The sequence below is a fragment of the Corvus moneduloides genome, chromosome 15 (assembly GCF_009650955.1).
Source record: "Corvus moneduloides isolate bCorMon1 chromosome 15, bCorMon1.pri, whole genome shotgun sequence".
Classification (NCBI taxonomy): Eukaryota; Metazoa; Chordata; class Aves; order Passeriformes; family Corvidae; genus Corvus; species Corvus moneduloides.
The window spans coordinates 17233414-17257425 of NC_045490.1; the positions used below are offsets into that span (position 1 = coordinate 17233414).

General features: G+C 64.0%; 2 protein-coding genes across 5 annotated transcripts; one reads left to right on the forward strand and one right to left on the reverse strand.

The window, feature by feature from the left end:
• The first annotated feature begins 68 nt into the window (after positions 1–68).
• LOC116451534 (proteinase-activated receptor 3-like) lies at positions 69–2906 on the forward strand. Its single transcript, XM_032125118.1, has 2 exons — positions 69–695; positions 1603–2906. Exons 1-2 carry the CDS (start codon positions 599–601, stop codon positions 2664–2666), a joined length of 1161 nt encoding a protein of 386 aa, XP_031981009.1. The 5' UTR covers positions 69–598; the 3' UTR covers positions 2667–2906.
• On the reverse strand, positions 2880–22451 carry ARAP3 (ArfGAP with RhoGAP domain, ankyrin repeat and PH domain 3). 4 transcript variants are annotated; one of them, XM_032125114.1, is made up of 34 exons: positions 22294–22450; positions 19579–20682; positions 18917–18975; positions 18564–18637; positions 18075–18145; positions 14267–14536; positions 13864–13933; positions 13341–13461; positions 12971–13158; positions 12122–12228; positions 11817–12016; positions 11581–11666; positions 11206–11388; positions 10832–10994; positions 10406–10537; positions 10176–10332; positions 9929–10031; positions 9527–9725; positions 9379–9442; positions 8933–9096; positions 8577–8789; positions 8324–8429; positions 7667–7814; positions 7434–7502; positions 7067–7141; positions 6839–6953; positions 6552–6680; positions 6230–6363; positions 5991–6073; positions 5742–5777; positions 5242–5305; positions 5011–5148; positions 4690–4728; positions 2880–4041 (listed from the first exon to the last, which is right to left on the reverse strand). In XM_032125114.1, exons 2-34 carry the CDS (start codon positions 20640–20642, stop codon positions 3475–3477), a joined length of 5391 nt encoding a protein of 1796 aa, XP_031981005.1. In that variant the 5' UTR covers positions 20643–20682; positions 22294–22450; the 3' UTR covers positions 2880–3474. The 4 variants fall into 4 exon arrangements, 3 of the variants coding, with proteins under 3 accessions (XP_031981005.1, XP_031981006.1, XP_031981007.1); XM_032125115.1 differs by lacking the exon at positions 22294–22450 and adding an exon at positions 20833–21058; XM_032125116.1 differs by lacking the exon at positions 4690–4728.
• Positions 22452–24012: the final 1561 nt, after the last annotated feature.

Sequence of the window (24012 nt, forward strand, 5' to 3'; positions counted from 1 at the left end):
TGGTCCCCGTGGTGTGTGACGATGCACAAGGCTGGGCTGGGGATGTGTCACCGGCTCTGTTATTCCTCCTCTTAGCCAGGAAAATGGACCGGAGGTCACCCAGCACCCACTTTGGTGACAAGAAGGGGACAGAGCAGGGTGGCCCCATCTACATCAAGCTGTGTGACACCGGCTTGTCAGCCTGACCCCGGCGATGGATCCTGGGGACGCCTGGTCCTGGCCACGTGTCACCGGGCTGGGAGCCAGCTGCCACCTTCCTGTCCCATATATGGGGCACAAACAGCTCCATCTTCCCGCCGTGCTTCTCACCCGTCTGCCTCCAGCTGCCTCTTGCCTGCTTCCTCCTGCCCATGGTGTGGCTGCGGCTGGAAATCTCTCCCCGCCTCGATGGTGTGCCCAGGATGCTCGGCGGCGGTGACAACTGGCGGTCGCTTCGTGCTCCAGTCTGACACCGCAGGACTGTGGGCAGGACGCTGGTGTGACGTGGTGGAGACAGAAGGAGGGTGCCAGCAGGGAAGGCACCGGTGACGCTCCCGGCGTGTCACCAGCCCCGTGCCGTTTGTGCAGACCCGGCTGGCACAGCGGCCACTCCGCAGAGATGTTCCGGCTGCTGCTGTCACCTGGTTCTGCTGCTGCCTGTGTCACCCTCCTGCTCGGCTGTGCCTGCTTCGGCTCTGCCACCCAACCTTCCCCAGGTAAGTGCCTTGGTGGGTCTGGGGGTGATGGGGTAGGGCAGGGGCACTTCGCTGGGACACCCCAATATCACGTCCCGTGACACCTGGAGGCGATGGGTGCGTGTCACGGGGAGAGTTCGGGGCCCTGCTCTGCTGCCTTCCCTCAGTGTCTACATTGAGAATCCGAGTGAAGACCTGAAACCCAGCCAGCATTTCCCCTTTTGGCAGCAAAATTCAGATTACTGCTCGTGTAACCTGAATTTTCCATCCTCTGCATGGGGAGAGGGGGCAGAGGTTGTGGGAAACCTGTGGGATGTAACCGAAGCACCCCGGGGTAGGGTGTTCTGGGGACCATCGGAATAGAAATTCCGGAGCTGGGGCTGACATGTAGAGCCTGTCTGGCTTTTTTTTTTGAGCAAGACAGAAAAGGGATTTGATCCTGAGTTGTTTATCTGGTGTCCGGGGACCTTCCTGTTCTTCGTTTTTGTTCTTCACACGCAGCAGAAAGTCCCCGACCGCAGGAAGATGAGGAGATGTCTCCTGGCTGAGCTGGGGGGACAGCTGGGACTATCCCAGCCCCGTGCTGCTGCGGGTTTCCCGGCTGCCCTCCTGACCCCGTTGTGCTGGGCTGGGTAGGACAAGGAACGTCAGCAGCGCCAGGGATGCGGGAGCAGAGCCCGTCTGGGCTCAGAGCAGGGCACCCAGCTGGGCTGGCACCGCTGCGGTGGTGGCTGGCACAGGATGTGGCACGGCTCGGCAGGGCGAGGGCAGCAGGGTGTCAGGGGCTCCCCTGCCGTGGGACAGGGAGATGCCACCTCCTGTGTTTGCTGGTGGCTCTGCAGGGAGGGGTGACAGCTCAGCGGTCCCGAGTGGGCAGGGTCAGCGGGAGCGGGCTCTGGGCTGAGCCCTGTGCCTCGTGTCCCCGCAGTGCCTGTCCGAGGGCGAGCCCTGCTCCGCCTCACGCCCCAGGAGAAGAACCAGTGCTCCGAGGCCTCCGAGGAAGATTTCCTCAACGGCACCCTCAGCACCCGCCTGCTCCCTGCCCTCTACTCCGTGGTCCTGCTCGTGGGGCTGCCAGCCAACGCTCTGGCCTGCTGGGTCCTGGCCACCAACTTCAGGAGATGCTCCTGCGCCCTCTTCCTGCTCAACCTGGCCGCGGCTGACCTGCTCTTTGTCCTCCTGCTGCCCTTCAAGATCTCCTACCACCTCCTGGGCAACCACTGGCTCTTTGGGGACTACCTGTGCCGCACCATGGTGGCCTTCTTCTACGGGAACATGTACAGCTCCATCCTCTTCCTCACCTGCATCGGCCTGGAGCGCTACATCTCCGTGGCACACCCGTTCCTGTGGAAGGGCTCCAGCTGGACAAGCGGCAAGGTGGGCATCTGTGTGGGCATCTGGCTGCTGGTGGGGCTGGGCATGAGCCCTCTGCTTCTGCGCTCGCACACACACGATATCTCGAGCCTGAACATCACGACGTGCCATGACGTGCTGGGAAAGGAAACCCAAAAGTTCTTTGGCTACTATTTCCTGTCCCTGGTGGGGCTGGGCTTTGGGCTGCCCTTCGTGCTCATGGCCATCTCCTACAGCTGCATCCTGGCGCGGCTGCTGGCCAAGGGAGGGAGCCACGGGCAGGTGGTGCGTCTCCTGGCCCTGGTCCTCCTGGTCTTCATCCTCTGCTTCACGCCCAGCAATGTGCTGCTCTTCATCCACCACCTGCTGGAGCCCACAGGGTGCAACAACGGCACCTACGTCTCCTACGCCCTGGCCCTGGTGCTCAGCGCCTGCAACAACTGCTTCGATCCCTTCATCTACTTCTATGTCTCCCGGGATTTTCGGGGCTGGGTCCAGGATGCTGGAGGCCGCTGCCTGCGGGGGCTTGAGGCCTCGTCGGGGAGGTCCACGGAGAAGACGGCCCTGCCCCTGAGGTCCAGCGGGCAGAGCCAGGACTGCCAGGCTGTGTCCCCCTCCCCCGGGGAGGGGAGAGCCTGAAGCGTGCCCACCATGAAGGGCTGGCAATAGACTTGGGCAGAAAATCCCACCTGGATCTGAGGTTCACGAGGATTTTGCCTCAGTTTTGCTCCTCTGATGACACCAGTGCGCTCCAATCCCTTGTGTCCCCCAGCTGGCTGCCTGGCACCCTGATTCCCCCACCTGCCAGAGCCTGGCACCCCTCGCCACCCCTCCTGCAGTGGCCAAGCCCTCCAGGGTACAAATAAACCTTTATTTCTCCCTGCTGGTGGCAGGAGTATGTACAAACATCCTCACCGAGGAGGGGCCGCCCTCCATCGCCAGGACCACGCTCCAGGCACACACGGCCAGCCCTGCTCCTGCTGCTCCCCCTTTCCCCCCAAAATATGCCATGGTGGATGCGAGAAGGGAAGGGGGGATGGCTCAGGTGTCCTTGCCCTGCGGGCCCGGTGCTGGAGAGGGGACACGCTGTGTTCCCCCGTGCTGGTGGGCACCCCATGCCCCCTGCCTGGCATGGCGCCATGCTGCCCAAGCACGCAGGCACCACATTCTTGCTTTTCTTGCGTCCCTCTGTGCTGGGCTCGATGGCAGATGTGCCACCCACGAGCAAGAGCACATGTGGCAACAGCCCCAGCCCTCCCACGAGGGGGTACCCCGGCCCAACATCCTGGTCCCCACTTGTCCCTTTGGTTCCCAATCCCAGCCTGGCTCCGGGATGAGGAGGAGGAGGGTGAGGGTTCCATGATGTGGGAGTGTGGGGTACCCATCATCACTGCCACCGGGCACGACTTGACCCCCAGGTCGGTGGCCACCCCTTTGGCACAGCGGGTCACGTCACCGGCTCGCCTGGCCCCGGGGGTTGGCCATCGCTCTTCCTGAGGATGACGCTACTGAGCTCCTGGATGAGTTTGTCACTGATGGGTGAGGGAGGCTGCAAGCTCCTCTTCCTGGGCAGCTCCAGGGAGGTCTCTGCCGTGGGACTGCTCCCCGGTGTGGCTGCCTGCTCCCAGTCCCTGCCCAGCACCAGGGAAGGCTCCATGTTCCTCTCCAGAGAGGACGTTTTGGTGGGTCTGAGCCCCGGGCTTGGAGCTTTGTTGCTCTCCAGGTTCAAGCCCCTTTCGAGGGACATGGCTTTGGTGACAGAGGGACCCGTCACCCTGTGGGCCGGGCTGGCGGGCAGCGAGGAGCGCAGGGCGGTGGCTGGGGGCTGCTCGGGGAACGGGGATGGCTTCTTGGACCTGTCCACGGGGGGCACGGCGACCAGCTCTGCCAGCAGCCCCTGCCCCAGGTCCAGCGCCGCCAGCTCGGGGAAGTTCCCCACCTCCTCGTAGACAGGATCAGCGTCTGCCTCCTTCTCCTGCTGCTCCTCCAGGGAATCCTGGTGGATCTTCATGGGCTGGGGAGGGCAGGGGGTCAGGGTGAGGGATACTGTCCACGCAGCTCAGCTATACCCCTCCATCCCCCCTCACCCAGCCCTCCCTGTGCTGCCCGGGGGTCCTTGTCCCTCACTGTGGCGCCGATACCTGCAGGGGACCCACCCTCCACCAGGTGCCTGGGCTCAGGCACTGCTGACCTTTCTTCCCCATTGCTGAGGAAGGGGGAGTGTTTTGGTCCCTGCCTGGGCATGGTCCATGCCACCAGCCCAGCACCCCCTGGCAGAGGGTTCTGGGGTGGCACGGGCAGGTGGGTGCCATGCAGAACACAAAGCCAGGTGAGATGAGGTCCAGCCAGGACTTTGTGGAAATAACCTGGTGACAAGGCACACTTGAACCCGTTCCCTCACATTTCATCCACTGATCCCCTACGGGCACCATGTGCCCAGCGGGAGAGGCTCTGGGAACTGGGCTGGACTGGTGTGGTCCTGTTTGCCCACACTGGGACCGTGCAGGGACCCACATCCCCAGGTAGAGAACACGCAGAGCCGCAGGCACCCCCTCGTCGGCCACACAACGTGGGCACATCTCCGAGTGCCCGTGGGGTGCCGCAGTGAGCCCTGGCACAGCGCAAAGCCAGCAGCGGATGCTCCACGCGTGCAGGTACTTACAAAGAACATGGACAAAGTCCTTCGCGTGTGCAGGCGGCGCTAGAAACAGAGGAGACGGACAGGGGTGAGCACGGAGAGCGTGGAGCAGGGCCATGGGGGCCTGGGCAGGCAGGGGAGAGGCAGGGGGGTGCAGGAGCCAGCAGGCACAGAGAGCTGGACATGGACATGGGCACGGACATGGGCACGAGCATGGCACACAGCACACACAGCACACACAGCACACACATCAATGCACCAGCCTCTCCAGCCCTGGGGTGGGCACAGGGTCTTGGGATGGGTACAAGGAGCACCTGTGGGCTGGGGGAGCGGCAGGGGCTTTACCAGGGTCTGGTTGGCAGAGAGCATGGTGGCATCAGTGCTGTCCCCGTGCAGGGGCACCAGCGGCATCGTCCCGAATTTCTGCTTGGCGAGGTCGGAGGAGGAGCGTCGGCGCAGCACCACGGGGCGCAGGTCGTCGTGCTGTGCACAGGGACAGGGTGGGGACGGGGGTCATGCCCTGCCAGCCTTGCCCCAGCCCTGCCCGGCTAGGTGGCACAACCAGCCTGCACCCACCTGAGCCTTGAGGATGCTGGTGGTCCAGTCCCACAGCTCAGCCTGCCCCGAGCACACCAGGTACCTGCAGAGGAAACAGCAGAGAAGCTGCCAGGGAGTGGGGACAGTGGGGGCCATGTCCCCTTGTCACCTTGCCTGTGAGCCTGGGGCTCTCAGGTTCATCTACACCCCATGGGGCTGCACCTCTGGAAATCCCTGCATGCCCAAATTGCTGCTTTAGGGCAAGGTGAGAGCTTTTTAGGCACCCAGTATCACCCAGGGGGGCTGGTGTGGGTGGGGAGGGAGGCAGGGAGGCTGTGTGCCAGGGACACGGGTGGCCCCTGGAGCCCGGCTGCCACCTTGTGCCAGGGACAGTGTGGCCCCACCCCTCTGCCTCTCAAGTGTCCCAGCTCTGCCCTGACCCCCGGGCCCTGTAGCACTGCCCCTGTCCCAGTCCCGCTGAGATTTGGGACAGATCTCGACCTCCCGCAGCCCCAGGACAGCAGGGGGAAGGTACTCACAGCTGCTGCTTGTCCAGGGTCAGTGTGAAACCCCACCTGGAAAGGAACACAAGGCTGTGGGGCAGCGCTGCCAAGCTCAGACACAGCCTGGGGACTGTGGGGCAGTGGGGCAGGGGCTGAGCTCGCCCCGTGGGCACAGGCTTTGGGTCCAGGTGGAGCCTGGTGCGCTGCAGCAGCCGGGTTTGGGTGCCAGGAGCAGGGACTGAGGGATTCCTGCCCCAGTGTCACAGCTGGGAAGGTCCCACTTACTGAGCTGGTGGCTTCAGCTTCTTCCTAATTCCCATGTAAACCTTGGCTGCGTCCAGGGGCCACTCACGCTCCGGCTTGGCACTCTGGGAAAGGAGATCCAGCGGGTCAGCCCGGCTTGGTGCCAGCCTCCCTGCCAGGAGGACAGCCAGGACTGTGCCACTGCTGTCCCCAGGCTCCTCCTCCCTGCCTCTCCTCCCACCCTCAGGGTTCGGGTCCATCCCATAGCATCCCCCAGGTACCCTCTTCTCCTTGAGCAGCAGCAGCCTCTGGTCCCGGATGACGAAGTAACGCTCCTGGAACTTGTTCCCCAGCAGCTTGGGGGGCTCCTCGCGGCATTTCAGCAGCCCACACTTGGGGGTCTCACGCTTGGCACCTGCCCAGTGTGGGGAGATGAGGGTCAGCGGGGCTGGCAGGGTGGGATCGCAGGGGGATCCCACTCTGGGTCCTGGGGCTGTGCCCCTGATGGCCGCAGGGCGGTGAACAGGGCAAGGGGAAGTTCAGGCAGAGCTGTCCCCCTCTGGGGACATCCCGAGGGGCTGGGTCCCTTTGTGCTCGCCTTACCCGTGAAGAGACAGCTGCCCTCACCAATGGGCACCTTCCTCACCAGCAGGTATGCGGCGCTGGGCTCCGGGAGCTTGCACCACTGCAAAGCCTGCTCCAGCACCTTCTCCTTGGGGTGCAGGGGCCGCTCTGGGGACACAGGGACACTCACCACTGTGTCCCCTTCCCTGTGCCAGTTCCTGTCCCCCCTGCCACCACCAGAAAGCCACCCCCCCGTACCCCACACCTCCCCCTCAGCAGCCTGGCTGTGCCAGGAGCATCCCCCCGGGCCATCCCGCCGTGCTCACCCAGCTCCCCATTCTCCAGCGCCTCGAAGGTCAGCCAGATGTCCAGGCTGGCGGCCACGTTGCGCATCTCCAGCACCTGGTTGGTCAGTTCCTCTGCTGTCATCGAGGGGGACACCTGGGGCCGGACACACGGGGAGCTGCGGTGGGTGGTGCGGGATGGGTCCCAGGGACGCCGGCAGCCTGCGTCCCTCCTCACTCCTGCTGGCACAGCCCTGCTTTGGGACTCACCTTCAGGGTGACGCAGCAGTCGGGCACCTTCTGCTCCAGGTAAACCTCGATGATGAGGTCCCCTGCCTGGGAGAGCTGCGGGGACAGTGGGTGGCGTTGGTGCGATGCTGGTGTGGGTGCTGAGCACATCCCATCTTCCCAGGGGCTGGAAGTGGTGTCCCGGGAAGCTGGGGCTGCTTCTCCCCTGGGCAGGAGCCTCAAGGTGATGGGCACAGGGGAGATAAGAGGGGGAAGGTCCTTTCCCAAATGTGGACATGGGACAGTGAGGACTCGGGGTGGGCAGCTGGGAGTGTCCTCATCCTCCAGCCAGTCCCCCCAGCCCAGGGGTCCCTGATGTGGTGGGGGCCAGCAAGCACAGCCCCAGTACCTGGGTGTCCTTCCAGGTGGTGATCAGGCTGTTCTCCAGATCCATCTGGGATACCTGATCCTCATCAATCTGCCAGAGGAAGGGTGTACAGGGTCAGCGGGGAGCGGGATACGGCTTGAGGACACAGGGCTGGGATGGAGGGATGCAGGGGGAGGCAGAGGGGGGCAGCGTGGGGGCATCCAAGAGGGTCTGGATCAGACCCAGCGTGGAGGGGGCTGCAGGCCCCTGCTCACATTGAAGATGCTGACGTAGTTGTCGATGAGATCTTCCATCACCTTGACCTCGTGCTCCCCTTTGCCGTCGGTCTGGAAGAGGCTGGGCGCGAAGAGCAGCGACAGGTTCTTGGTGCTCATCTGGTTGAGGTCTGCGCATTTCTGCACCCTGGCACGAGGAGCACAGAGGTGAGGGGCTGGTCCCCCTCAGGGTGGGGTTTCAGCCCCAGCTGCCCTCCTCTGCCTCATACAAACTCCCCTGAGAAACAGCCCGGAGGTCCCCAGCCCCCCAGCAGTGAGAACTTCAAACTGGGCAGCTCCTGTTTTGAGAACTTCCCGCTGCCATCAAACCAGACAACAGCGCTACCTCAAACTCCGACTCAGGGATGGGAATCGAGTGTTTTCCGTCTTTTTGGGGCACTGGGTGACATTTACATCCTACAGGGTGGTGTCCCCTAGTCCCAAACCTCCTGCCACTCCCCCTTGCTGCAGGATGACTTTGGGAATGTTCAAGGCATCCCAGACATGTTCCAGCACCAGCTGTGGGGCTGGGGGAGGAGGGCACAGGCATGGGGCCCTCCCTGTCTCTTAGGGATAGGAGCCAGCATTCCCTGGGCAGCGGGGAGACCCCACAATGCTGGCTGGACCAGGGGACCCTGCGGGGAGGTCCCCACTGACCGGTAGAGGTGCCCGATGAGCGCAGCCAGAGTCTTGTGGTTGAGGCGAGGCAGGCGATGGATGAGCTCCTTGTACCGCTCCAAGCGCTGCGGCTTCGAGGGGATTTCTGGAGAGAGGAAAACCAGATCCCAGATCTGCCTGAACCCAGCAGATCCAGAGGTGACACGGCACCAAGGCTGGCACCAGGATCCCATCCGGAGGGACACTGGCCCCAGTGAACCCAGTGTGGAGCAGGGCTGGGTGAAGGAGGTACCTGCGGCCTCCTTCCACTGCGGGTGCAGCTCCAGGGTGAAGATGGGATCTTCCAGCTCCCGGAAGAACCTTTTCAGCACATCAGTGACGTCCTCGATGAAGTTGTCGCTGATGCGCAGCTTGACGTTGCGGGCATCCCGCCGGAACTCCTCCATCAGTACCTTGATCCGGGACTTGGCGCCGTTCTTGCGGTAAATCCCCTCGTGCCGCAGCCCTGGGACAGGGACATGGGGTCACAGGGGCCCGGTCCTGCTCAGAGAATCCCTCATGGAGCTGGTGGCCCCGGAGTGGTGCCTCCTGCCGGGATCCATCGGCCATCCCGAGGTGTCGGAGAGTGCTGGGGCGTGCTGGGCTCACCGTACTGGGTGATGAAGGCGATGCAGGAGTCCACGATGATGGGGATGTCCCCCCGGCTCAGCTGCTGGTCCCTCAGAGCATTGCCCCGGCCCCCCGCCGACGCCTGGATGTCACCGTACCATGCTGCCGAGTCCGCCCGCGACAAGCCCTGCAGGTAAAACGTCCTGAGAACAACAAGGGCAGAAAAGAGGGAATGAGGGTGGTCACAGGTCCAGGTTATCCCCTCCTGCCTGTGACAGGGGGCGAGGACCAGCCAGGCTGAGCTGAGGGACACCCTGCCCCATCAAAACACCTCTGCAAGCCCCTCAGTCACAGCCCTGCTGTCCCAGTGACATCCCCACCATGGATTTGGGATCAGCATCGGCCCGTCCACATGCGCCTTTGCCCTGGGCAGCATGCCGAGGTTGCTCGGCTCATTCCCCATCATCCCCATGGCCAGGACTCACCTCCCCATCTCCACCAGGACCAGCAGCTCCTTCTTCTCCGGGGTGTCCGTGGCAGGAACCAGACCTGCATTGGGGCGAGAAGCTGAGGGGTCAGAGGCACGCACGGCCACCCCCCGGTGCCTGTCCCGGGCTGTGACACGGCACTCACTGAGCTCCTGCAGCCGCCGCAGGTTGATGCTGTCCTCGGCCCCGTCCTCCTCGGCAGGGCAGATGAAGAGGTGGCCCTTCTGCAGGATGAAGAAGGCCTGCTGCCAGCGTTCAGGGTTCAGCATGCACTTGTAGCGCAGCTGGCCCGCGCGCTGGAACTCGTAGCCCAGCAGACAGTGGCAGCTCACGGGGGTGAACCACTGTGGGATGGAACAGGAGACGAGCGGGGTGAAGACAGGGCTCCACCCCCGAGGGCTGGCCCCCACGAGGATGGGGGCAGGTCACCAGGAAGCATCGGAGCCCCTGGAAAGGGAGGAAGGTGAAGAGCACGGGGAGCTGGGAGGGATCACACAGGGACAGAGCCTGGGGACACACCATGTGTCCAGCGCTGGGGCTGGCTCACCTTGCCGATGGCGCTGGCCCAGGCTTGCAGAGTTTCGGGCCCATCCGTTCCCAGCTGCTGCACTTTTTCCCCAGTGAGGAAGAGCTCGAGGGTGAAGCGAAACCTGCAGAGAACGAACCAGCCCGTGAGGGTGACCCTGCCCCTGCCCCCAGAGCCAGAGCAGCCACTGCACCAAGCAGGGAGCCCGGCCCTGCTGTCTGTGTGCCCCAGGCCCTCTGGGCATGGCTGCGGGCACGGCTGGGGGTACCTTTCAGTGGGGCCGGGGCTGGTGAGCGCCTGGTGGGCTCTGCTGACCCCCAGGGAGATGAGATCCCCGCTGTCAATGTGGCCCAGGGGCTCAGTGCATTTCTCGGTCTCGAAGAAGAGCAGGGCTTTCTCCAGGGAGCACCACGTGCGCTGGAAGTCTGCGGGGATGGGGGCTCAGTGGCACTGGGGTGGGCAACCCACTGGCTGCCCTCCTGCACTGCCCACACTCACCCTCTTTGCTCTTCCTGGCCCCTGGGAGCTTCGTGGGGGCCGTGGCCCGGTACAGGTACCCGCTGTGTGTCACTGGCTGCGTGATCTCGTTGTAGACGCCCTCTGGACCCGGGTCCCGCGTGCGGGGGCTCCCTGTGGGACACGGCACTGAGAGGGGGTGGGATCAGGCACCCACCAAACTGTGGGTACCAGAGGGAGATCCCACCCATGCAGGTGTGGGCACTGGGGTGTGCAGGCACGGGGTTCCCCGAAAAGGGACTCCAGAGGAACCCCATGCCTTGCCCCCTCCTAAAACAGGGCGGGTCCCCCAGGGAGCCATGAGACCTGAGACCCTGACTGTCGCCAGCCTTGGGGCACGCTAGGAGGGGCAGGGCAAAGAGGAAGTTCCTCCACCACAGCCAGGTGGGGCTCAAGGGTCCTTGTTACCTGAAAGGTTCCTGGGCCTTTTGCTCTCTGGTCCCCACCAAAGGTCGGCCCCTGGGGCCACCTCGCTGGCAGCAGGATCAGCAGCCAGAGCAGCCTCCGAGGACGAGAAGAACTGCAGGATGGTCTTGAGCAGAGCTGGTCCTGCCACCGCGGTGCACAGCGTCTGGGGTGCAACAGGCGCCTTTAGGGACCACGTCCTGGCTCGTGGAGACCCCAGCTTGCTCCTGGGGCTGCTCTGAGGCAGCCAAACCAGGGCACAACCTCCCAAAATGTGCCTGGCACAAGGGAGTGAGCACACACAGCCAGGCAGGAGGTGCTGGCACCTCAGACCACGAGCTCTGGGGTGGCTCCCAGCACCTCGAGGTGTCCCCTACCTGGAGCACCTCCTCCTGAGTGGCGTAGTGGGGGTGGGGCAGGCGGTACCGTCCCTCTCGGTACTTGCGGGCGATGAAGTCCCGTCTCTGCTCGGCGCTGCTGTCTGGGGTGATGGCCTCGGTGGCGGGGAGCCGAGCGGCCCAGAACCGGTTGGCTCGGTCATTTCCCAGCATGATGAAGAGCTGTGGGAGAGTCCCATGGTCATGGTGAGCCCCAGGGCCAGCGGGAGGAGCAGGATTCCCGGTGTTCCTGCATCCCAAGAGAGGCCGTGGGGCTGCTGCCCTGGTAGAGGAGCAGCCTGGCCCCCGAGCACACCATGGCCTGCCCCCGAGTGCCTCACCTGCATGATTTCACTGCACCCCCGAGTGCCTCACCTGCACAATTTCATTGGACCAAACACTGGTGTCCAGCTTCAGGCTTTGCACCTTGGAAATGTTGGAGCCCAGGCTGCGGTGCTGCCCTGCAGGGAGCAGGAGAGTCAGCACCCCCCGATCCTGCTGGGGAACTGGCACCCAAGGTGTGCCCACACCCCAGCCAGCACCCTGCCTGCCCAGGCCGGCCCAGCCCACTCCCCCCAGGATACCCTTGTGCCTGCTGGGAGTTGTCCCACCTGCACACTGCTTGCAGATGACCACGCACAGGTTGATGGATGCCCAGTCGGGACTCAGAGCCCAGCAGTCGGCGCAGTATTTGTTGGCTTTGTTGGACCAGATCTTCTCTGCCACCTCGTAGTCATAGAGCATCTCAGCGACGGCCTCCTGCAGCGCTTCCATCCATTCCCGCTTCTCCCGCTCCGACTCCGCCACGAAGCTGGGAGCACCAGCACAGCCGCACCTCAGAGGACGGCAGCAACCAGCCCCCAGGCCCAGGTCCCGGCCGCTCCTCCCTCCTCATCCCCCCCGGGCGCCGGGGTACCTGAACGTTTTGGAGGGGGTGATGAGCTCGAAGCTGCGGCTCTTGGCCTCGCGGATGGTGGAGCCGCGCATCTCGATGAAGCACACGGCGATGCCCATTTTGAAGAACTGCAGTTCAGAGTGACAGCGGGGTCGGTTCTGCTGCTCTGAACACAGCACCCCGCGCATGCCTGTGGTGGTGGGGCTGCAGCCACCCCCAGCACCCCACCCCTGCCACTCTCTCAGCCACCTCTCATCTGACATAAAGCACTCTGCAATTAAATTATGCCTTCAAATGAAAGGTAAGTTCTGCCCGCAACTCCCGAAATGTGGCTATCCAGGTCCCTTTCTTTTGGGGATCTGAGTCAGGGACACTCAGAAAACAAATATCAACCTGAGCCAACACCTCAGAGCTGATGCTGCGTGGTGCCCAGCAGGCAACCTGGAAATGAGGTGATGGAAATGAAAACAGGGGTGCTAAGAGTATTCAGCAGGAAGGGAGTGGAGCAGCAGCAGCGGGGGAGGTGGCAGTGCCCTGCTGTCACCGCGAGTCCCCCTCACAGCAGGCTGTGTTTGCTGCTGATTCCGTGGCCATTGATCCAGCTGCCCTGGGATGGATTGGCATGTTTGGTGTGACCAAGAGCAAAATGCCTGGTGGACACGGTGATAATTTGGTGACAGTGAAGAGATTGGGAGGGGTGTCCACTCCTGGCACCCATCACTGCTGCCCTGGGAAGGATCTCCAGCTTCCTGCTCTGCCATTCCCTTTTTCCTGCCCACCCTTTTCCTCCCTGCTCTCCCTTTGGCACCAGCTCTGGTTCAGCTCCCTCCATCCCTCTCATCCCATCCGGGCCCTGCTCTGGCCACGAACCTGCTCACTCTTGTACAGCCACATCTCAGGCAGGCTCAGGGCTGCGAAAACCTTGGACTTCTGGCCCTTCAGCTCCAGGGTTCCTGACTTCTGGCAGTGGGCGGTGTTGGCAGGCCGGGGCCGGGACCCCACCAGGCGCTGCTCCATCACCTTCTTCTGCAGCGTGGAGCACCACTCATTCCTCTGGGCTGGGGACCAGGCAGGAGGGAGTGGGGCTGAGCCCTTCCCAACAGCCCTGGCATGGAGCAGAGCACCCAGAAGGCAGGCAGGGGATGTTTTGGGGCTGGGGTGAGCGCAGTCTGTGGCTGGAGAATGGAGGCAGGGCTGGGTTCCTCGGGGCTGGTGGGCCCTGGCCCAGGTTTTCACTCACCCTCGTTCTCGGCGCGGAAGACAAAGATCCGATGGCTGGTGATGACCTGGAACTTGTTGTCCTTGGTGGAACGAGCCATCTCGATCACAGACAGCGGGATCACTCCCTTGGGATAGGGCTCCTGGAACGAGCCCCAGGCAGGGTTACCCCCTTTGCCCTTCCCACAGGGCACCTCCACAACCTGGCCCATCCTCCACATCCCCCGGGTGCTGCCTCACAGCACAGCCTGCGGGCACCGGCAGCCAGGTGGGAGCTGGGGATTCAGGAAGGGGTGGATCCATGGCTGGGACCCCATTTCCAGCAGGACCCCCCCTTTCCTGCTCCCTGTTGGCAGAGGGACCCTTGCTATCCTGGGCTCCCTATGGCTGAGGCTGTGGTGGGAGCCTTCCAGGGCCACAGCTGCTCCACTCCAGCACTGCTGGCTCCTTCCAGAAGGCCAAGGGGAGGCAAAGGGGATGTGGCAGCTCCCCAGGTGGTGTCGAGGCGCAGCCTCCCCACCCTGCCCCGCCCTGCCCCTTGGTACCTTCTCACTGCTGAAGTACATCAGGTTCTTCCCGTCGAAACGGACGTAGCGCCTCTGGAAGACATAGTTCCTGTTGGGATGGCAGAAAAACAGTTGGGAAGGGGATGATTTCCCCTCACAGATCCCTCCTCGGCCCAGGCATGGCTGCACAGAGAGCCTTGCAGCACAGCTGGGGTACCCAAGGCGTTCCTCCTCCGAGGGGAGCACAGTGACCAGTGCAGCCACCTCACCAGCCTCGCCCAAGGGGGCTCTGCCTATGGGGGCTGCCCCATGCTTGGAAGTGCTCCAGGCCAGCTGCACGGGGCTTGGAGCAATCTGGGATAGTGGAAAGGGGTGGAATGAGATGACTTTAAGGTCCCTCCCACCCCTCAGCCTGCTGTGATTCCACGCCTGCCCCACGTACCCCTGTGGGGACAGCTTGTCCAGCCAACCGCTGAGCATGGTGGGCCGGGGCTCGGACAGCGACGTGAAGCTGGCGTACGGGGAGATGGTGAGGTCATCCAGGACCTCGTCGGGGTACAGGTGGGCTGGCAGGCTGAACGGGGCGCCCTCGGCGCGCGGGGCCTCCACGGTGGAATATCCCTCGGTGTCGTTGTGGGCGATGCGCTCGATCAGCCGGCTCCGGCTCTCCTCGTCCTCGCTCCGGCCCTCGCTGCTGCACTCGCTGCTCGTCCTGTGGCAAAAGGGGCTGTGAGGGAGCTGGGCAGCGCAGCAGGGTCCTGGTCAATCCCACCCCATCTGGGGACAGCTCCTGGTCCCATCCTGACCTGCTTGGGGCACCCAAGGATGTGGGGGTTTGCATCTCCGTGAGCAGGGCGGGCTCAGTGCTCAGGAGCCCCCTGGCCACCAGCAGCCCAAGGCTCAGCCAGTCCTACGTGATGGCCCAAATGCTGGGGCTTCCTTGCTTTAGGGAATGTCACCACCACACGTGTCCAAATGCCTGGCATCACCTCCTTCCCCTCTTCACAGGCAGCAAAAGGAAGCCAGGCAGCTTCCCACTCCCATGTCCCGCTCCCTGCTCCACACCCACGCATCTGCCCCTCATCAGGGCTCTCAGCCTGACCTCTCCCTTTGCCCCTCCAGCATTCCCGGCACCGTGCAGCTCCTTCTACCACGACACCTTTGTGCCTGCTCTCATGTCCAGCCAAAATGTGGGGCTGGCGGGGCTCCTGCATCCATCTCCTTTCCTTGGGAAGTGATGCTAAACCCCCAGCCGGGCCTGCTGAGGCTCTCCACCCACAACAATAAAAGGAAATTATAAAAATAAACTGCCTGCCCCTTCCCATCAGCCCTCTCAGCCAGGCGTTTTTTTTTTCCCTGGAAAGGAAATGTGCTGGAAAATGTCTGACAGGCCCAGGAGCTCACAGGGGACCTGCCCAGGTGCAGCGGTGATGGGCAGGAAGACAGTGGTGGCAGCTGGGACAACCCAGCACCCACGGGAGAGCTTCCACACCACATTCCACAGCGGAATCCAGTGCCAGGGGGAAGAGAAAGCTCCAAGAAAGGCGACAGGGATGATCCAAGACCTGCCCCAGCTTCTGTCTGAGGAGCACCTGAGCAAACCAGGCACCTCCAGGGCACAGGGTGAGTGATGGGCGCAGGGTCATGAGGAATCTCCTGGCCACCCCTGCTGCAGCCGCAGGAGCTGGGTGACATCAGGCAAAGCCAGCAGGAGCAAGGTGCAGAACCACGTGGGAAAGGAGCGGCAGCGCTGCGGGGATCCTCCTTGGAGATGGAGACATTTTTGGAGAAGAAACCCACAGAATGTGAGGAACTGCCCCCAGTGCAAGTCCATGAGAAGCTTCAGGACCAGGAGGGGGACCCCAAACACCTCCCCTGATAAATTCTCCCAACACCTGTTTTTGGGCACTGCCTCATCCTAGGACAGGCCCTGGACAGGCACCTTCTGAGGCCATCGGACATCAGATGTCCGTGGTCCCCATGGGACCCCGTGGGACAGGAGCAAGCCCTAAATCTGCCTGGGAAGATGCTGGGCTGGAGCCATCCCAGCTTGGGGTCTGCTCCTGAGAAATGGGGTGGTGGATGGGGCTGAGGAGGGGATGGAGAGGGAAAAGACCTGGTTGGCTCCAGGAAAGACCAGAAATGGCCTTGGGTGGCTGCGAGGCTCAGAGCACAAGGAAAATTGCTGTTGAATTCACACAGCAGAGCCTTGGCAGGGTGACTCATCTGGCTGGAGTCCCAGCCTGGTCTCCAGATGCTTCAGGAGGGACTGGACAGGGAATGGTGTGGCTGGAGGACTCTGTGAGTCACAGGCAGACAGCGGCCCTGAGTGCCACGGCTGAGTGGGAGGCAGACCCACGGAATGGGTCAGGGCAAGAGGAAAACGGGAAAAAATCCATGACAGCCCCTTCCTGAGCCGTGACTTATGGTCAATGAAAGCACAAAGAACTGGAGCATCTGACAGGGACAAGCAAAGGCCACAGTGCCTGGTGAGTCTGACCCAGTCCCCTGAGCTCTGTGGGTGGCACGGCCACCGCTGTGCCCCCTCCCTGTCCTGCTGAGACCCATGGCTGGAGCAGGGCACCAGCGCTTCAGGGGGCTGAGCATCACCAGCGTGGAGGAAGGTGCTCAGACTCAGAGCAGGTCAATCCCACCCTACGCTCCTGCTGCACCCTCAGAGACCCAGCTCCCAGTTCTCAGGGAATTTTGCATTCCTCTTCCTCTTTGTGAGGATATTTTCTTGCTGGTGAGGTGGCTCTGCCCACCCCTCACACTGACACTGCCCACACCCCAAGCCAGGGAGCGGCGTGGGGCAGACAGAGCTCCCCCAGAGCAGGGCAAGAGGAGCTCCCACAGGTAGGAAAAGGGGCAGAAGGGCCTCTCTGAAGTTTGGGACTGGGAATTGGTGGGCTGCAGAGGACGCCTGCTCATTCCCAGTGCCACAAGGATGAGGACTGGCTGAGCTGGAGAAACATCAGCGCTGCAGGGGAGGATCAGGAGGTCACACAGAGGGAGCAAGGCTGGGGCCAGGGCTGGCCTGCAGCCCCTCAGCAGCTGAGCAGGATCCCGCAGCTCTGCTCCAGGGAATCGTGGTGGGACCAGTGGGGCTGGGTGTGGGAGGAAAGCGCTGGAGCAGCTGCATGGAGTCTGTGAGCACAGTGCAAAAGGTCTTTGAAGGCTTTTCTGTCTCCTGTTCCACTCTCCACAGCCTGAACACGTTAGTGCTTGTGCTGGGAGGAAAAACCAGGGAGCTGCTGCCCCTGGCACTGCTGATGGTCACATCCTGCTCTTCTCAGCAAGGCCAGGCTGCAAAATCCCACAGCTGCAAGTGCCTGGCCAATTCCCTTGGGATGCTCAGGATTCCAGCTCCCTGGAAGCCTCTGGATGCAGGCTGTGACCCACAGGTCAGCGCCCAGCTCCTCTCTGAGCTGATTCGGAGGCTCCGCAGGAGATCGCAGCATTTCTGTTTACAGAACTCCTGTTCCCAGGGATCTGCAGCTCCCCAGCCGTGGCTGTGACCTGTGCCACTGGATCAGGTGCCACACACCCGGAGCAGGACGGGGACTGGACCCACACTGGGGCAGAAAGGTGAGGCCAGAAAGGCTGGGCATGCACTGGCCAGCAAGGCCACGGCCAGAGCTGAAGGCCACAGAGCTGCAGCTCACCTCCTCCTCTCTAAGCAACACAGGAAAAGGAACCCTCCCCATCCGAAATGGGAAGAGCAGCTTTCCTTCCTCTTTCTGAGATGCTATCAGGAGTTATGGAAAGTACATTTCAAAAGCGTTTTAAAGGTGCTCCTCACCATTTCACTGTCCAGTACAGAGGGACTGAGCAGCAGATGCTGATCTGATGCCGCTGGAGCCTTCAGGGATTGCACAACCGCTCATCTGGAGCTTGGAGCCATCGAATTTCTGAGTAATCCCCATCCCCCTTGGTGTTTCCCTGGTCCCAGAGGCGAAATCCAGGCTCCTCTGGGTGTACAGGTGCCCAGTGCCGCTGGTGCTGCCCCAGCTGTGCACCCAGGACATCTCTTGCCAAGCACTGTCCCCCCTAGGGCCACCCAGCAGCACAGCCCCGTCTCATCTCTGAACCCACCAGCTCTTCTAGAGACTGCTGACCCCATCCCAGACACTCCTGATCAGCTCGGCAGTGAGGAATAAACCCCATCCCCTCTCAGGCTGTCCCCAGGGGTGTCCCCTGTCCCCTGACGCCCAGCCCAGCCCCTGTGACCCAGAGGAGCTGACCCCTACCTGCAGCCTTCTCTCTCCAGCTCCAGCTCGGACACGGCCTCGTAGCTCTGCTCGGAGGAGATGCCAACACCCTGGGAAGAGAGAAGGGTCACATCTCCTGTCCCCTGGGCCCTGTCCCATCCCAGACCCCCTCAGCCTGCCTGGCCCATGGCGCAGGGGCGCAGCCTGTGACCCTCAACCCAGCACAGAATCACAGAATCTCCTGAGCTGGAAGGGACACATCGAGTCCAGGCCCTGCACAGACACCCCAACAATCCCCCCCTGGGCATCCCTGGCAGCGCTGTCCAAACGCTCCTGGAGCTCTGGCAGCCTCGGGGCCGTGCCCATTCCCTGGGGAGCCTGGGCAGTGCCCGGCACCCTCTGGGGGAAGAGCCTTCCCCAGGCACTGCTGGGCACCGTGACCTCACTCTCTGCAGCTCTCGGCTTTGCAGCCGCTGGGATGCAGAGTGACAGCAGGGGACAGCCACCACCCCCAGAGTGTCCCCTCACCTTTGGCTCCCGGGGTGGGGCCACATGGCTGAAGATGGTCTCGCTGTAGGGGCTGACGGGCGGGTCATTCACCTCTGTGAGTAGAGACGGGGGAGGGAAAGGCATCAGTGGTGCCTGCGGGGAGGGAGAGAGCGGCCAGGGCCCCCCGAGGCCACCACAGTTCACCCCAACACGCAGGGCACCCGACACAGTGACACCTGTGGGCTTGGGCTCTGCCTGGAAGGGGCCAGCTCGGTCCGTGGGCGAGGCAGGAGCAGGGGCAGGAGCGGAGGAAAGGCAGGGTGTGTGGGTGAGCCCCTCTCCCCCTTCCTCGAGGACACTGGAGGTCCCTGATGTGCCCCGGGGGCTCTCACCTGGCTTGCCGGTGGGTCTCTGCGGGATGGGGGGCAGGGCCCCGCCGGGCCAGCCGGGACTGCGGGAAAACACGAGAGGGGTTACTGAGGCTGGACTGGGGGTCTGTGGTGTCCCAGCTGGCTGGGCAGGGACTGCTGGACGCTGCTCCCGAGCCCGGCTTTGTCCCCTGGAATGTGCAGCATCCCCTCCCTGCTCCCAGCGGCCTCCTCGCTCTCTTCTCTTCCCAACCCTGGGACTGCCGGGCTGTGTTTTTGGGGCTGCGGAGCATTTCCCATCCCAGCTTTTCCTCCACTCTGCCATCTCCCACCTCGTTCCCAGCAGGAGCCAGCCCCAGAACCCTCACTCAGCCACCCCTAATCATGCTGGGGACCCCCAGCCCTGCTGCCAGAGGGGCACAGAAAGGGCAGCAGCCTCTCCCTGCATCCAGAAGGAGCCACCGGGGGGCCCAGGGCCATCCCGTCATCTCAGAGGGATCCCAGCTGCCGTATCCAGAGCTCGGGGAAGGCACGGGGAGGGCGGTGAAAGGGGCTCGTCAGCACCTGGAGGCAGCCAGGGCCAGGCTCTGGGGTAGGTCCCGGGGCTGGGGGGGCTCTCTGGATCCTCATCTGTGCCTGCTCTGCCCCCACTTCGCTCCCAGGAGTGAGGGAAAGCATCGGCTTACTCAGGCTTGTCCTGCGGCTGGCTCTGCTCCTGCGGGGACAGAGCCGGGGGCTGGGGGACACCCTCGCCCCGGGGCCCATCCTCCCCTGCCGGCTCCTCCGCGGGGGCTGGCGGGCACTCGAGTCCTTCGTAGATGACGTTGGACACCATCTCCAGGCGGGCCTGCCCCGAGCCCGGCTGCGCGGCTGCCCGGGGGCACGGCGAGGGCCCTCTCCGGGCTGGGGCGGGCAGGGCAGGGCTGGGCGCAGCGGGACCCTCCGGGGCACTGCCAGGGCTGGGCTCAGCTGCCGGGCCCCTGTGCCTGTGCCGAGGGGGGACACACGGGACGGACGGGGGGCACTTCTCCGATGCCTCCAGGGTTTGTCCACGACTCGGGGACGGCCGCGTCTCCTCCCGAGCGCTGTCCCGCCCTCTCAGCCGGGACGCTATCGCACCCATGGCCGCGGCTGCCCCTGGATTAGCCTGGGCTCCGGGCTCCGGGCTCTCCGAATCCGTGGAGCTCTCCCCTGGCACGAACCCTTCTAGTACCACAAAGGCTGCTGGTGCCCTGTCGCTGCCCGGGCAGTGTGCTGGCACCGTGGAGCGTGCCGGGGGCACGGGCACTGATCCCTGCTCTGGCTTTGAGCGAGGGAAAACCGTCCTCGGCTTGGGAACCGGCTTCACGGCGGGAGGAGCGGGGTCCTTCTCTCCAGGCGGTGCCTGGCTGGGCACGGTGACACGCGGCTGCGTCCCAAAGGCGTCACTAGTCCCTCCCGGCTCTGCTCTCATGGCATCCTTGCCCTCCTGGGGGGCATCCAGGGCCTCCGTGCGTCGGGAATGGGTGTCTCCTGCTGCAGGTCTCCCCCGGGATTGGCTCAGCATCCGTGTCTGCTGCGCCAGGTTGAGGATCCTCTTGCGGTGCCCGGTGGCGGTGATGCCGATCTGCTGCAGGTGGTGGCTGTCCAGCGAGGTGGCATCTCCGGCCACGTGGTAGCCGTGCTGCTTGAAGACATCCCGGTACCTCTCCAGGTGGATGGTGGCCAGCCAGTCTGCAATATCCGAGTCAGGGCCGCACGGGGAGCTCATGGCCCTGCGGTGCCTCTGCGACGGATGCTCAGCCCATCATCTGTGCGAGGAGGGGAGAGAGGGGCTGAGGAGGCGGCAGGAAGGGAAACGGGGTGGGTTCAGCTGCCCTGAAGTGCACGGATCCCGCGGGTGGGAGCGCGGGATGTCCCAGAGGTGCCCTCGTCTCGCTGTTGTCCCCACAGCCGCTCACCTCCCAGCTCCAGGAGCCGGCATCCTGTTGTTCCTCAGCCTCAGCCTCTCCGCTGCTCCCCGGGGCTGCCGCAGCCGGATCCTGGCCCGGCTTTGTCGGCGGGGCCGTGAGCCGAGCCCGGGCAGGAACTGAGCGTGCGGGGGCTCACGGGGGAGCGGGCGGCCGGGCAGATGCCGAGCGCTGGGACATGCCGGGCTCCGCGGGGCCGGCCGGGCGGGCCAGAGGCGGCGCAGCCGCGGGGGTGTCCCGGGCAGATAACGGGGGGAGCAGCGGGGCCCCTCCCAGGGGATGAGCTCCCGTGCCGGCCAGCTCGGGGAGGGCTCAGCGGCCGGAAGGGCCAGACCATAATCTCTCTCTCTCACTGCTGGTGAGGGCATGGGAGAGGTCAGCATGACTCACGGGCAGGCAGAGGGGGGACAGCCTCCCACCCAGCCAGCCAGCCAGCCAGCCCCGGCCGGGCCGGACCCCCCACTGCCAGCACCGCACATGGGCACAGGGGCACGGCCAGGCTCGTGGGCCACCAGGGACCCTCAGGCCAGCGCAGCCGCGGGGCAGAGCCTGCTGAGGGCCTTTTTCCCATGAATCACGCAGCTCCGCACTAAACCATCTGTGCTGACTCTGCTGCCACCGGCTCTTTTTCCAGTTCCTCCATTTCCCTCTATTGTTCGGCGCAGGCTTCCTTCCTGCTGCCTGCACGCTCCCACGCATCCCCTGCCCCCTCCCGCAGGAGCCGCGTCCCAAACCCGGCCGGGGACAGCGGGACTGAGTCCCCATGCCCAGCACGGGCATGTCCGTGTTTCCCCAGCCCCGCCTGCCCAGGCGAGGGGTGCGTGGGTGCCGTGGGGAGTGCCCTGGGAGGCTGCGGTGTCCCCGCGAGCACGTGGGGGACGCTGTCAGCGAGGAGGAGGGACAGTCACGGCAGGGGCTGGGACATGGGGAGCAGGGCAGAGGGACAGGGCGGCTGCCAGGCTGATGTAGGACCCACTCAAAGGGCAGGGCAGGGCAGGGCAGGGCAGGGCAGGGCAGCGGTGCCCCACAGCACTGTGGGCTGGGTGTTCGGGCTCCAGGGTTAAAGGGCTGTGCCCACTTCTGCCCAGCAGCTGGCGCCAAAATGGGGCAATTTCCCCCTTTCTCACGCCTGTGTCACCCTGAGGGATCTGCGGCCGGCTTCGCCCTCTGCCTGCCCCGCCTGGGGCTTCTCCAGTGAGGAGAAGGCTCCTGAGACCTCCCCATTCCTGGGCGGGTGGCTCTGAGGTCGTGCCGAGCACCGTGTTGTGGTGTGGCACCGTGGGGCGGTCCAGCCGTGCCCATGGGCAGTGGCACTTCACGGGCATCATCTCTGTGCCTACAAACCCATGCCCAGCTGGCACAGTGACCATGGACTGTCCCACTCCTGCCCGTTTCCCACCGTCCCCAAACCTGTCCCGTCCATCCCGTGCCACCCTCGCGGTGTTCCCTCACCTCTGGCGGTCCGCAGCCCCCCGGGGCCGGCTCCGGCAGAGCAGCACGGTGGCAGCGCCGCGTGGGCTCCGGGGCCACCCCGCTCTGGGCTCCAGGGTGATGCCAAGGCAGTCCCGTGCAGGAACTGCTGCGGGCCCCGCAGCATCCAGCCTGCGCCTCCCACTGCCGGTCCCTCCTCCAGGCCAACCCTCTGGTCCCCATCCCTGTCCCACCCTCTGTCCTGTTCCTTCCCAGGCGTGACGCTGTCCCGGCTGTGCTGTGTCCTGTCCCTCAGCCAGGCTCTGCCTTCCTCCCCCTCACCCCTCACCCTCCTTCTCCCGCCTTCCCAGCTCCCCACCGTGAGCTCGGACCCTCACTGCCGCTGGGGACCAGGCTTCCCCGAGACCCACGCTCCGAGGATCTTCTGCTGAGGGAGATGTTTGAAGGGTTCCTGTGGGTGTCTCCACTGGCTGGAGGCAAAAGGAGACATTCCCAGTATCCACCATGGCACGGGACTGGTCGGGGTGCAGGAGCAGGGGCTGAGTTGGGGAAAACAGGCTGAAATATTCATGCTGCTGAGGGGGCTTGGGAGGGCTGGCACTGGGGTCGGATGGGTGAAATTTTGGGGACACCAAAACCTTTGTGCTGCGGGGATGTGGGAATGCAGCGCTTCATCCCAATTCTGGTGCCCCATGGGCAGCGGGATGTGGAGGGAGCTGAGGGGCAGGATGACAGCAGGGGCTGGGGTGGAAAGGGGACATCCAGAAGGATTCTCTCCTGCAAGGAGCCTGAGCTTTCCCCACGGACTGCCCCAGCTGCTTTTAGCGCAACACTTCTTGCAAGAGCCCCAGCAGGGCTGGTGGTTGGCCCGGCTCAGCTGTTACTCAACCTCGAGGGTGCCAAAGGCTGATATCTCGCTCCTGATGCTGTGGCCGATAACCTCTCCCTGCCCAGAGCTGAGGACACCCTTGCTCCAACCCAGGCAGGTCCTTCCCCACCCCAACAGTGCCATCGTGGGGGTGCTGTGGGGGGGCCAACCTGTACAAAGCTCTGTGTGGGGTTCAGTGGGATAAGGCAGGTTCTCCTCACCACAGGCTGCTCCTGCAAAGCAGAAGCAGAATTCAGCACGTGTCTGGCAAGGTTTTACCTTCTTCCCCTTTCCCCACCAGCTGCTCTAGTGGGGAGTGACACATCCCCCAGGCTGGGAACAGCATGGGTGGCCCCATGGACCCCCTTGTGGGTGGGGTGTGGAGACAGGGTGCACAGGGATCCTCAGGGTGTGCAGGGACCCTGTGGCCCTGCAGGGCAGACCGTGCCATCGCTCTGCCTCTTAGAGGAAGCTGTTTGGCACTGCTCTTCCTGGGAAGGCTGCTGAGGTCTGTGGTGACAGAGCACAAATGATGTGTCACCACCTCCGTCCTGCTGCGCTGCAGGTGTTGCACAGCGAAGCGCAGTCGAGCGCCCTGCAGCATCTCCACAGACACAATCCCAGGCAGGGCCAGGCTGGAAGGATCCACAGTGGCTCCTCTGGTCCAAACTCCCTGCTCAGACAGAGCATGGGGCACAGGATTGTGTCCAGAGGCTTCTGGAACATCCCCAGCGAGGGACACTGCGCAGCCTCTCTGCACAATCTGCTCGGGGCCGGGCCCTGCCCAGGGCAGCAGTTCTGCCTCCTGGGCGGGGGAATTGCTGCGCTCAGGCCCTGCCCGGTGCTCTGGGGCCGCTGCCGGGCCCCGGAGC

Excerpts from the sequence above, each read along its gene's own strand:
- LOC116451534 (XM_032125118.1), top strand. The coding sequence starts at position 599 with ATGTTCCGGCTGCTGCTGTCACCTGGTTCTGCTGCTGCCTGTGTCACC. Across the intron at positions 696-1,602 it reads TGCCACCCAACCTTCCCCAG|TGCCTGTCCGAGGGCGAGCC; the intron begins GTAAGTGCCTTG and ends GTGTCCCCGCAG.
- ARAP3 (XM_032125114.1), bottom strand. The coding sequence starts at position 20,642 with ATGAGCTCCCCGTGCGGCCCTGACTCGGATATTGCAGACTGGCTGGCC. Across the intron at positions 9,443-9,526 it reads GCGGCGGCTGCAGGAGCTCA|GTCTGGTTCCTGCCACGGAC; the intron begins GTGAGTGCCGTG and ends GCCCCAATGCAG. Across the intron at positions 4,042-4,689 it reads GGACTTTGTCCATGTTCTTT|CCCATGAAGATCCACCAGGA; the intron begins GTAAGTACCTGC and ends TGCCCTCCCCAG.